Source organism: Mauremys mutica, chromosome 6, assembly GCF_020497125.1.
Source record: "Mauremys mutica isolate MM-2020 ecotype Southern chromosome 6, ASM2049712v1, whole genome shotgun sequence".
NCBI classification, from domain to species: Eukaryota; Metazoa; Chordata; order Testudines; family Geoemydidae; genus Mauremys; species Mauremys mutica.
In genome coordinates this window covers 100,739,208-100,752,059 of record NC_059077.1, presented here as the reverse complement: position 1 = coordinate 100,752,059, position 12,852 = coordinate 100,739,208, and the positions used below count along the sequence as shown (strand labels likewise).

The following is a 12,852-nucleotide window of genomic DNA, read 5'->3' as shown; positions in this document are numbered from 1 at the left end:
GTTGAGTAACTGTGTGTGCACATGGACAGTTATGGCTCTAGCTAGCCTTGTGAGCCTGCAAAGGCCTTCCCCCAACCATCCCCCGCAAGTTTGGTATGGGAACTTGTACATTTGTAACTCTCTCCCACTGTGCATTAAGTGTTCTGGTTATTTTCTTACTCAGAACAAAATTTTCTCAGTGTTTATGGAATTCTTAGGGAAATTTGCATTGGCTTTTTAGGTTTCACCAAACATCTTTAGCAAAATCCCACAAAGGGATCTGTGTAGGTTAAAATTCCCTGTGAATATACATTCCTGCAAATTGCAGGATATTTACATTCCAAAATGTGGGACTAGCTCTTTGTAAGATTTGCTTGGAGGAGAATTATTTCCTCCTACAATTTGGGCCTGTTATTTTGACAAGGCTTTTTCAATAGATTTTCTCAAATGCAAGAAAAAAACCACAGTACTTCTATCAAAAACTATGTATATCTTGATAATTGTATATTGATGAATACAAAGGTGCATTGCTGATCAGGCTGACTGAGGATGAGCTTTTGTGTGTTAAGTTGCTATCAGCGTCAGATGATGACTGAAAAGTTAAAAAAAGTATGGATTGGATGAATGGACTATAAGGTGGATAGAAAGCTGGCTAGATTGTCGGGCTCAATAAGTAGTGATCAATGGCTCGATGTCTAGTTGGCAGCCGGTATCAAGCGGAGTGCCCCATGAGTCCGTCCAGGGGCCAGTTTTGTTCAACATCTTTATTAATGATCTGGCTGATGGGATGAATTGCATCCTCAGCAAGTTTGCAGATTACACTAAGCTTGTGGGGAGAGGTAGATATGCTGGAGGGTAGGGATAGGGTCCAGAGTGACCTAGACAAATTGGAGGATTGGGCCAAAAGAAATCTGATGAGGTTCAACAAGAATTCCTGCACTTAGAACAGAAGAATCCCATGCACCGCTACAGGCTGGGGACCAACTGGCTAAGCATTAGTTCTGCAGAAAAGGACTTGGGGATAGGAAGCTGAATATGAGTCAGCAGGGTGTCCTTGTTGCTAAGAAGACTAACGGCATATGGGGCTGCATATTCCCCTCTATTCAGGACTGGTGAGGCCACATCTGGAGTACTGCATCCAGTTTTGTGCCCCCCACTACAGAAAGGATGTGGCCAAATTGGAGAGAGTCCAGCAGAGGGCAATGAAAATGATCAGGGGGCTGGGGCACATTACTTATGAGACTTGTTTAGTCTGCAGAAGAGAAGAGTGAGGGGGGATTTGATAGCAGCCTTCACTACCTGAAGGGGGGTTCCAAAGAAGATGGAACTAGGCTGTTCTCAGTGGTGGCAGATGACAAAACAAGGAGCAATGGTCTCAAGTTGCAGTGGGGGAGGTCTGGGTTGGATATTAGGAAACACTATTTCACTAGGAAAATGGTGAAGCACAGGAATGGGTTACCTATGGAGATGGTGGAATCTCCATCCTTAAAAACCTCTAAGGCCTGGCTTGACAAAGCCCTGGCTGGGATGATTTAGTTGGTGTTGGTCCTGCTTTGAGCTAGATGACCTCCTGAGGTCTCTTCCAACCCTAATCTTCCATGATTCTAACATATCTCGAAGAACAGCAGTTACAAAAAGGTAAGTAACCATTTTTCTTCTTTGAGTGCTTGCTCATGTTGATTCAGTAGTGCAGACCAAACAGATTCATCTGTATTCAGAGTAACATCAGGAGTGTGTCTGAACAGAAGCTTTTCAGCTCTGCTAATCCAGTCTTTATTGGGGTAACGAGATAAGTAAAGCGTTTCCTCTTTTTTTTTGGTGGACGCCACCCAGTATTGGTGCATGATTAACACAGCTGAATGAAGCTGTACTAGTTGGGTTTTGGATACTACTCAACGAGGAGTTGACAACTGTGATGTTGCACTCTGATTTTATGAAAGTATGCTGATGAGCATGAATATAATGTAACTGGAATATGCTTCATGCAAAAGGTCTGTTGTAAGGTATCATTACAAAACTTATAATCTACTGAGTGTGATCATCCTAGTTGTTTAAATTTACCACTCTTGTATCTGAGACTAGAAATATAAAATATAACTCTGAGGGCCTATTGTAATTATGCAAAGTGTGGGCCATTAATGGTGGTTTGGAATCTCGATTACTCCCATCAACCAGGACTATTGACTGCAGATGGCTCTGTTTTACTTGTAAGTCTTCCTGTATACATGTGTGCTGGCAAGTGAGTAATGAAGTCTTACGGTGACATGTGATCATGTCATCTGAACTGAAATCCATCTTTAATCTGGTGCTTTTCCATTGAGAAGGAGGGGTGGGAACCCAGAGAGGGACAAAGGATTCCCGCCTTATGCAAAAGATATATAAGTGGGTGGAACAGAAGAAAGGAGAAGCCATCATGAGAAATCCCCTAGCTACCACCTGAGCTGGAACAAGGGCTGTACCAGAGGAAAGGATTGTGCCCAGACTAGGAAGGCATCTAGCCTGTGAAAGAAACTTATTGAAACATCTCTGAGGGTGAGATGTTATCTGTATTCAGTTTTATTACTGTATTAGACATAGACTTGCGTGTTTTATTTTATTTTGCTTGGTAATTCACTTTGTTCTGTCTGTCACTACTTGGAACCACTTAAATCCTACTTTCTGTATTTAATAGAACCACTTTTTACTTATTAATTAACCCAGTGTATGTATTAATACTGGGGGGGGGCGGCAAACAGCTGTGCATCTCTCTCTATCAGTGTTATAGAGGGCGAACAATTAATGAGTTTACCCTGTATAAGCTTTATTCAAGGTAAAAAGGATTTATTTGGGGTTTGGACTCCATTGGGAGTTGAGCATCTGAGTGTTAAAGACAGGAACACTTCTGTAAGTTGCTTTCAGTTAAGTCTGCAGCTTTGGGGCACATGGTTCAGAGCCTGAGTCTGTAGTGGAGCAGACTGGCGTGTCTGGCTCAGTAAGACAGGGTGCTGGAGTCTCAAGCTGGCAGGGAAAACAGGGGCAGAAGTAGTATTGGCACATCAGTTGGCACTTCCCAAGGGGGGCTCTGTGATCCAACCCATCACAATAAACAAAGAGCAGCTACAATTATTCCCTATTTGGCAGGTAATGTGGGTACCTTGCAGCACTGCAGATTTACAAGAATGAATGAACTTGGTGAGATTAATCACATTTCTGGATCTTGTTCACCACAGGCAAGCACAGAAAGGGGGACTTGTGCCCCTCTCCTACTGCACCTTCCCTGAGGTCTCCCTCTGCTTGCCAAGCTAGCCAAAAAGTTGAAACTAAGTGGAAACACAAGTGTTATTCTGATTTCACTTTCACTTGTGTAACAGGAGTAACATTACTGAACTCAGTAGTTATACTGGTATAAAACAAGTGTAAGAGAGATCCGAATCAGACTCATAGAAGAATATGTACAATTAAATGATGTACAGTATAATGAATTGCAAATTACAGTGAAAAACTGAAAGTAGTATGTAATTTATTATGACAAATGCAGACACAGTGTATGATGAGAACAGGCAATGAGTCAAATCCATCTAATTGACTTCTGTGAGCTACACCAGGCATAAATTTGGCCCATTGTGACTAACAGTGCTATTACAGGTTTCTGAGTGGTAGCCGTGTTAGTCTGTGTCAGCAAAAACAACAAGGAGTCCTTGTGGCACCTTAGAGACTAACACATTTATTGGGCATAAGCTTTCATGGGCTAGAACCCACTTCATCAGATGCATGCAGTGGAAAATATAGTAGCAAGTATGTATATATCTATATACACACAGTACATGAAAAGATGGGAGTTGCCTTACCAAGTGCGGGGTCAGTCTAACGAGACAATTCAATTAACAGTAGAATACCAAGGGAGTAAAAATCAATTTTGTAGTGGTAATGAGGGTGGCCCATTTCAAACAGTTGACGAGAAGGTGTAACAGTAGGCGGGAATTAGTATGGTAAAATTAGGTTTTGTAATGACCCATCCACTCCCAGTTTTTATTCAGGCCTAATTCGATGGTGTCCAGTTTGCAAATTAATTCCAGTTCTGCGGTTTCACGTTGGAATCTGGTTTTTGAAGGGTTTTTTTGTTGAAGAATTGCCACTTTTAAGTCTGTCACTGAGTGACCAGGGAGGTTGAAGTGTTCTCCTACTGGTTTTTGAATGTTGTAATTGCTGATGTCAGATTTGTGTCCATTTGTTTTTTTGCTAGAGACTGTCCGGTTTGGCCAATGTACATGGCAGAGGGGCATTGCTGGCACATGATGGCATACATCACATTGGTAGATGTGCAGATGAACGAGCCCTCTGATGGTGTGGCTGATGTGGTTAGGTCCTATGATGGTGTCCCTTGTATAGATATGCGGACAGAGTTGGCACCAGGATTTGTTGCAGGCTTTGGTTCACAGGTTGGTATTTTTGTTGTGTGGTGTGTGGTTGCTGGTAAGTATTTGCTTCAGGTTGGGGGGCTGTCTGTAAGCGAGGACTGGTCTGTCTCCCAAGGTCTGTGAGAGTGAGGGATCGTCCTTCAGGATAGGTTGTAGATCCTTGATGATGCACTGGAGAGGTTTTTAGTTGAGGGGCTGTAGGTGACGGCTAGTGGTGTTCTGTTACTTTCTTTGTTGGGCCTGTCTTGTAGTAGGAGTTTCCTACATATTCATGGTGACTGGTGCTGTATAGCGGTCACCAATACAATCCATTATCATTAGATTGTTGATGAGAAAGGGAAACTCAATTTAATATGTTCCAGCATGATTCAGGAAAATGAAAGGATAGCACAAAATCATTTCAAAATCATCTCCACACTGAACATTTTGTGAGAAATGAAGACTTGTCAAAGCTATGTCACCGGAGTTCACTTTATTCCTTATTTCAACTGAAATTTCATCAAGTTTAATATTTTTATTCATAGCTCAAGCAGTAAAGACTTGTTCTTTGAGATCCTGGGTTCATCCCCCCCCAAATGTAAAGGAGTAGAGCCCCAATCCTGCAAAGACTTCTGTGTGTGCTTCATTTCACGCGCTATGTGCAGTCCTATTGACAGCAATGTAGGATTGAGGCCTAAGAGAATAGAACACAAAGCTATTTTTCATTCCTTACATAGGTCATATTTAAACTCAGATCTGCAGAAGTGAATGGCTGATGCATCCAGTCACACTACCATCTAGTTTCTTATAGGAAAATACCTCTGCTCTGGAAACCAACGTATATATGAGAATTCTGAGTAGATCTTCAGTCATCACTGATCTTACCTTTTTGTTTTTAATCCACAGAAAGTGAGTGAGAAGGTCGGAGGTGCAGAAGGAACTAAGCTAGATGATGACTTCAAAGAAATGGAGAGGGTAAGTCTGAACATAAGTACTAGTTGTTTCTTTTTTAAATCCAACCATAAAAAGATAAGTGACTTAGCAGCACAAGTCTCCTGACTTATATTCCTAAATCATTATACAGCACAGTTGCACTTATGGTCTGTTAGCCCCTAATCAAGAAATATAAAAAAACAAATATTACAGAGATCAGTGATATCGGCCTCAATTTAGCCATGAGTTAATCCACTGTAGTAGACCCCTGGAAGCAGAGAGTTTGCCTGGATGGATGGATATTCTTATGGCACAAAGATCCCACAATCCTCAGCTCATTGAGGCTAGTCAAAAGAGGCAGAGCTGGCTGAGGAAAGAATGTGTCCAAGATGCTTAGGATATTTGCAATTTCAGAGCATCCCCCAAGCAGCCTTCACTGGGAAGGGCTCCTTTGGATCTAGAGCTTCAGTTAAGAGATGCCTTCCCCCATCAGAAACTCCACAGATGCTGAAAGTGACAACAGCACCTGCCTTCCAATGGCTGTGAATCCCTCCTGGAGGAAAAGGGAGCACAATACTGTGTGGGTGTAATTAACTCTACAGACTGCACCTGGAGGAGGAGCTGGAGAGCAGGGAGCTAACTGAAAGAAGGCTTAGCTGGGTAGGAATGGTGAAAGCCACGAGGAACGTCTGGTGCCCTGCACGGGAGTGAAGTGCAGTGGTTCCAATGTTAGTAGGAATCTGTGTTGGCTACGCTGACTTGCAATTCCTTGCTTTCCTTGGCTAAGGTATCTTTTACTTTATGCAATAACAAAGAATGTTTTCAAAGGCAAAAAATCCATCTATTGGAAAGAAAATTCATTTATTGAAAAGAAACACTGATGAGGTCCATTGCTCCATACTGGGGATCGCCTGGCACGTGGAGGCATGGTCACCTGGAAAGAGGCGCTGAGAGCACTCCACGCCTGGCTGAGCAAACAGGAAGGGGATTTTCAAAATTCCCAGAGAATTTAAAGGGCAAGTCTGATGGTTGGTCACCTGAGGGCAGGGCAGTAGAGAAGTGGTGACCAGAGTGGCTAGAACAGGCATTGTGGGACACTTCTGGAGGCTGATCAGAGTGCATTAACAGACCCGGGTGTCCACACTGGCGCCGCGGCGCTCCAGCAGGGGCGCATCAAATGTTATTCCACTTGCCAAGGTGGAGTACCAGGCGCGCTCTAGCCGCGGAGTCCGGGCGCTCTATGTGCCTTGCCAGTGTGGACGCATCGTGAGTTAGAGCGCACAGGGCTGTTTTAATGTGCTCTAACTCGCAAGTGTAGCCATGCCCTTAGAAACTTAAGGATGAAATTACTTTTCTTGAGAATGCTAAAGTGAGGGATTGGAGCAGAGAAAACTCCTCTCCTGTCTTTCTTCATTATCCAAGATACCTGCTTCCAGCCCTTCAGTAAACACTGGAAGTATTCTGTCCCCTGATGCACAGTCCCTGCCTGCTTTACAACCTCTGCTACTCAGCTCTTCAACAGAGCCACTTCTGGGCTCGGTACCAGGAAGTTCAGCTACTCCTGTTGCTCTGAGCCACCAGTTCCCTGCTGCCCTTTGCTACTGGGAGGGAGCCAGAGCTGGCAGATGATAAAGACAAGATAAAATGGGAGGGAGAGCAGGCAGAGGAAGCTGTGACTAGCTCATCTCAGGTGTTATTTTTTTAAATAAAAATGTACTGTTTGGAGAAATTCACTCTGCAAGACAGATGATGTCTTGTAGGAGAAGCTCACTGTAGAGAAGTACAACAAGGTAATTGCATAAGTGCAGCATGCACAATACGTAATAGAGAGCCACAGATCAACGGAAGCAGACTAAGAGCAACATATTTCTCTTTGGACCTGATCTTGAGAGGTGTTGCGTAGCCCCTGGCAAGTGCTGATTACCTGGAACACCCAAGGAAGTCAGTGGGTGTTGAGGATGCTCAGAATCAAATCCATCTGGCCCTTACAGATCTGGGATCTCAAACTGTTCTTTTCTTCTTGTTAAATAAATAAATTATAAAATAAGTATTTCTTTAAACATACAAAATATAGTTACACACATTTTCCCCAAAATAACTTTATTGAAAAGCTTATGGAGAAGATACAATTAGAAAATGCTCCCATCACATTAAAAACAATTGAGTTTTTTAAAAAAGAAAATGGGTGCAAGAACAGATATCAAAAAGGTACATGAGAACTCACCGACTCCAAAAATATGAGCAATTATAACAGAAAAGTTTACTATGAACCCAATTCAAATCTATACTCTTGGAAACAAAGCCAGAGTCTCAACATAACTATGAAGGTGAAAGCATGCTGGGGAGAGGTATTTCTGAGATGTTTTTCAGCATGACCTATTGTTTGTTCTTTGTTGTGTTACAGGTGTGTTTATAAAGTCAAAATAAATATATTGGTAGTTTGTGAATTGCTGCTTTTGTGAAAAGAAAGTGAGACTACTCAGGATAACTTCCTGCTCTTATCCAAAGAGCCACAAAAACCCAAGTGCATGGCAGACTTCTTACAGCAGCCAATATGTTGAGGTTATATTGCCGCTGCAGGACTTTTGCACAGTAACAAATTTCTGCCATCGTTCAAGTGAGAACATGTCAGCTGATTCTAAAGAAGGGCAGCATGTTTTTCTGGATTTATATAATATGATGTCAGTTTATCTCCAGAGGCACATTGTTCAGCTGACTGTAAAATGAGGAGGGGTATTTGAGTCTAGCATCACTAGCTAGAGAAAAGAGGCATTTGGCTGGGAAGCCTTTGCAGGGTATGATGTACTGGTGTGATAGCAGCTCATCAATCAGGCTCTCTCAGGAGACCAACTGCAGGGAGCTAACTGGTCAGACCTAGAGAAACTAGTAGTCCAGCAGGGAGGTATGGATTACCATGGCCAGGTCTCTCTTGAAGAAAATGATCTCTTTTCTCCTTGTACCACTGCTCCGCACTCATTGCTGCTTAGGGTTTGAAATCTCCTTGGGAACCAGGGCCTACAAACACGTGGTTCTGCTCCAACTCAGAAGATGGCTTGTTTGTGCAATATAACAGTTCACCAGGTATGTTAGCAGATCATCACCCTGCCCAGCACCACTGCTGCACTTGTCACTCACCTTCCCCAACGAGAATCCTCAGGGGAGTAAATCTAAGAAGAAAAATGAATTCTCTTCAAAATTTCACTTTTGTCTATCTTGTTTTTCTCTTCTTTTTATATTCTTCTCATTTTAATTTCAGAAAGTAGATGTCACCAGCAGGGCTGTGATGGAAATAATGACCAAGACAGTAGAATATCTTCAGCCCAACCCAGGTAATGAAACTTCTAAGTGACTCGCAGAATGCTTTAAAGATGTTTACCTTTTCTTGGTTGTTCTAGTTTAGAGGATACTTTGTCAGTAGCCTTTGCCACTGCGACTACTTAACTACCCTTCTCTTGGGAACTAGTTTTTTTTATATATTCCGGTGGAGTATGTTTCAGTGTATTGTGTGTATGTGTCTGTCTTGCACATATATGGCTTGATTCTGATCTCAGTTATGCTGGTGTCAATTAGGATTAACACAAAGTTAATGGAGTTACGTTGGAGTGAAATACATTCAATGAGATCAGGTGGTATTGATGGTTTCTGTAGTACCAAGGCCAGCTGTGCCAATAGTAGCATCAGATTATTCAGAATTACAGCCATCCATATCAAATTATAAAGTATTGTTTTCTATACTTCCCAGTAGCCAGCAATTAATCAATGTAGGCTACATTGAGAGTTAAAATGTGGGTGAAGAAGTGGTGTGGGGTTCTCCTGAATTTTCAACCGAGCTTGGTGAAGTCTATCTCATGTGACCATTCAAAGACCTTACAAAAATTACTTGTTGAACTGAGGTCATTTCCTAAAACAGATGAAATAGAGTTGCACTCAATACATTTCAGGATGGTTTGGCTAGTTGTTTAAGAAAGGAGGTTGCCCAGGAAGGTTAATCTGTTGTATCGGTTTCATTGCAGATGCTTTCTCCTGGCTGCTGCAGTGTCTGAGCATGAGATTTGATTATAATTAAATTCACTTATCCTCCACTCTCATGTTATGGGACAATGTAGAAAGTAGAGACTGATTAATTTTTGCATCATGATCTTAAAAGTGAACTGAAAAGGTTTTGCTGAAAGTTAAAAACTTGATTATAAGATTGCAAAAAAGGAGATGATAATCATGCCTGCCTCTTACATAACATGTTTCATCAGTAAATCTCACAGTGCTTTATCAATAAAACATTTTCTCCATTTTATAGATAGGGAAACTTAGGCACAGGGAGGGAAAGTAATTTGCTGAGAGTCATACAGTGGTAAAGCTGGGACTAGAACCCATGTAACCTGAGTTATAATCTAATGCTACCCACTGAGTGAGTGTTACTTTAAAGTATTTTAATAAAATTACCTTCCCAAAAAGAACCTGAGACTCCTACCTTGTGAGGGGCATCAGAAATACTATGTGAGGGAAATCAAGATAGGGGTTTAGAATGGGAAAGTTATTTCAAGCCTGGGTTGACTGAGAGACCTGGAACTATACAGTTCTACATTTTTTCATTGTCTAGAGGATGTCTACACAGGGATTTAAAAAACCAGTGCTGGCCTAGGTCAGCTGACTCAGACTCATGGGGCTCAGACTCCAGGGCTGAAAAACTGCTGTGTAGACATTTGGGCTCAGGCTGGAGCCCAAGTTCTGGGACACTGTGAGGATGGAGGGTCCCAGAACTTGGGTTCCATCAATATCTATGACAATTTTTAGCCCCAGAGCCTGAGTTAGCTGGCCTGGGCCAGCTGTGGCCATGCTGCAGGTCTTTTGTTCCTGTGTAAATGTGCCCGTACAGCCTGATCCAAAGCCCAGTGAAGTCAGCAGAAAGACTTCCATTGAGACCGAAGGCCCATAGCAAGGCAGCAAATATTTTAGGGTAATTTTTTGTTCATATACGGCACTCAGTACATTTGTGAGCAATGGCTACATATTATTTATCAACTTTTGGAATCTTGGAGATTTAAAACAAACAAATTTGAAAAGCCAAACCCTTGGAACTTCACCTCTAAATCAATCCACCTAACTCTTCCTTTCTTTCAAGACTAAATAATCCTAATTTTTGCCTCTCCCTTCATATGTAAACCATCTTTGTTGCTCTTATCTGACTGTTTTCAATCTCAGTTATGGCTCAGATTTTCAAAGGAACCAAAAGGACTTCAGCACCCTGTTCCCATTGAAATTTGATGGGGTTCTGAGCACTATGAGAGAGAAAAGGGAGTGAGTGGGAGATGCCAGCAGGAGACTTGAAACCTGATGAGCTAACCAGAGACACCTGGCGAGGGGAGAGAACCACAAGCAGCTAGTTCCTTTATAAGAGAGCTGAAGCAGTTGCTTGAGAGAGCTGACTCTGTAAGTCTACAGGGGAGTTAGCTCCGAGCAGAACAGTGGCAAAACCCGGGTGGATCACTCCCTAAAACTTCACCGAGAAAAAGGGAAAAGGCTAGATGAAGGAACCCTTTCACTCACCAGGCTCCGAGGTAAGAGCCATGCCTCGGACTTCGAGTTCTACTTTTGAGTTATCTGAATAAGCTCCTATAAGGGTGGTAATTGGACAAGCAAGTGTGTGGGGTCTCTGTAAAAGGGCATGGAAGAGGGAGAATAAAGGCAGAGCAGAGGCACCCAGCCACAAGAGGGGACATGGGGGCAGCCAACTCATCCACACATACCTAATTCACCCAGACTTCTTTGAAAATTCCAGCCTACATGTTTCTTAAATTTAGGTGAACGTAGGAGTGTCAAAAAAGTGTTCCATTGCCACTGTAATGCCTTCAAACAAACTGCATTTTTTAAACAGACCTCGCACATCCAGTTTCCTTTTCTAACTGCCACTGTCCCCTGAGCAGACATCTCTATTGAGCTACCGAGGATAAGCCAAACTTTTCCACGGGGATAACTATAATATTTCCTTTGGGCTTCATGACTCTTAAACCTTTTCCATCAGGAGTTCCTGTAAGATCATACACAGCCACAGCAGTCTCCCAGTAACACCAATGACTTACTATGAGAAGAATTTGGCCAAGCCAGTCCATATGAAAAGTTTGACTGTTTTTTGTCAACATGAGTTACCTTACACTTATCCAAGTTCAATTTAGTCTAGAAAGCTGTTGCTTAGCTTTCAGTGGGTTGTTTTAAAGCATATGTAAATACCAGACAGGAATAAAATCAGAAGAAGGAAGTCCCGAGAGAAAAGGTGGTCCATTTGTTAAGGCAGTAGCCTGGTACTTGAGACACTTGGGTTCCAGTCACTGCTTTGCCACAGATTTCCTGGGCAAATCATTTTGCCTTTCTGGGTATGTATACACAGCAATTAAACACCTGTGGCTGCCCCAGGTCAGCTGACTCGGGGTTGTGGGACTGGGTTGTAAAATTGCTGTATAGACATTCAGGCCCAAGTCTGGAACCCTGCGAGGGGGGTGGGGGAGAGGTCCCCAGAACTCAGGCTCCAATCCAGGCCTGAATGACTACACAGCAATTTTTAGCCCCACAAGTCTGAGCGAGCTCACCTGGGCCACCCATGGCTTTGCCACAGGTCTTTTATTCCAGTGTAGATGTACCCTTTGCTCCTCTGTTCCCAAACTAGTACGCGAAGACCTGTTCTATCTATCTTAGATAAGATGGCAATGGGGGACACATACATATCTGAGCACCGCATCATGGTTAATGTATTCATCTTCATAAAACACCCTGTAAAATGTGGAAGTGCTATAAGCCCCATTTTATAAGCAAGGAATTGAGACCCAGAGTGCCTAAGTGACTTGCCCAAAGTCATGCAGAAAATCTGTGGTGGAGCAGGGACTTGAACTCAGGTCCCCCAAGTCCTAGAGTGCCCTAGCCATTAGGCTATACTTCCTCTCTCTCATTACCTTGCTAAAAAGACTGCATCATGGAAGAACCTAGAGGCTGATTCTGATCTTGTATACATCAGTTGTAACTCCGCTGAAATCACCGTGGAGTAACTATGAAGTCAGTGATGTTGCAGTAGTATAAAACCAGTTTGTGTGACAGAAGACTCAGTCCCTGGGACTTATTGCTTTCATTTGAATAAATATTATTTGAGGCATGTTGTGCAGTAATTAGCTAACAGCTGAATGGGTTTTTGTGTCTGCAGAAGTGTATAGACATCTGCCACAGCATAAAATAAAATAAAAGGCCATTAACCAGACAAATTTCTTATGAGGGTAGATGGCCAATTTTCATTCTCCTTTAGTGAGTGAGTATTAAGGTGTCATATCTTCCTGTTTTGTGGGTCTTACTTCTGCAAATGGGCAAATATGACCATTAACATACATAAACAAAAAAGGGAGAAACAAAATCAGATTTTACAAATGTGATTCTAAAAAATAGTTCAGGAAATACTTGCTGAATGGGAGCCTACATTGGTTATATTCTGGCCAAGATTCTCAGCAGTGCGTATGATTTTGAGGTGCCTCAGTCTCTTGGGGTCCAACCTGAGTCATCTCTAAGGGGCGGATTTGCAGAGGTCAGA

At 42.5% G+C, this 12,852-nt stretch overlaps 1 protein-coding gene across 4 annotated transcripts in view; it reads left to right on the top strand.

Moving 5' to 3' along the window:
• SH3GL2 (SH3 domain containing GRB2 like 2, endophilin A1) overlaps nucleotides 1–12,852 on the top strand; it is a 138,480-nt gene that overhangs the window by 100,092 nt on the left and 25,536 nt on the right. For 3 of the 4 annotated variants that reach the window (XM_045020125.1, XM_045020126.1, XM_045020127.1), the window contains exons 2-3: nucleotides 5,262–5,330; nucleotides 8,545–8,617. In XM_045020125.1, coding sequence (XP_044876060.1) covers nucleotides 5,262–5,330; nucleotides 8,545–8,617 — 142 coding nt within the window. Of the gene's footprint in view, nucleotides 1–5,261; nucleotides 5,331–8,544; nucleotides 8,618–10,719; nucleotides 10,844–12,852 lie in introns of those variants that run through there. The other variant, XM_045020128.1, reaches the window with a different exon arrangement.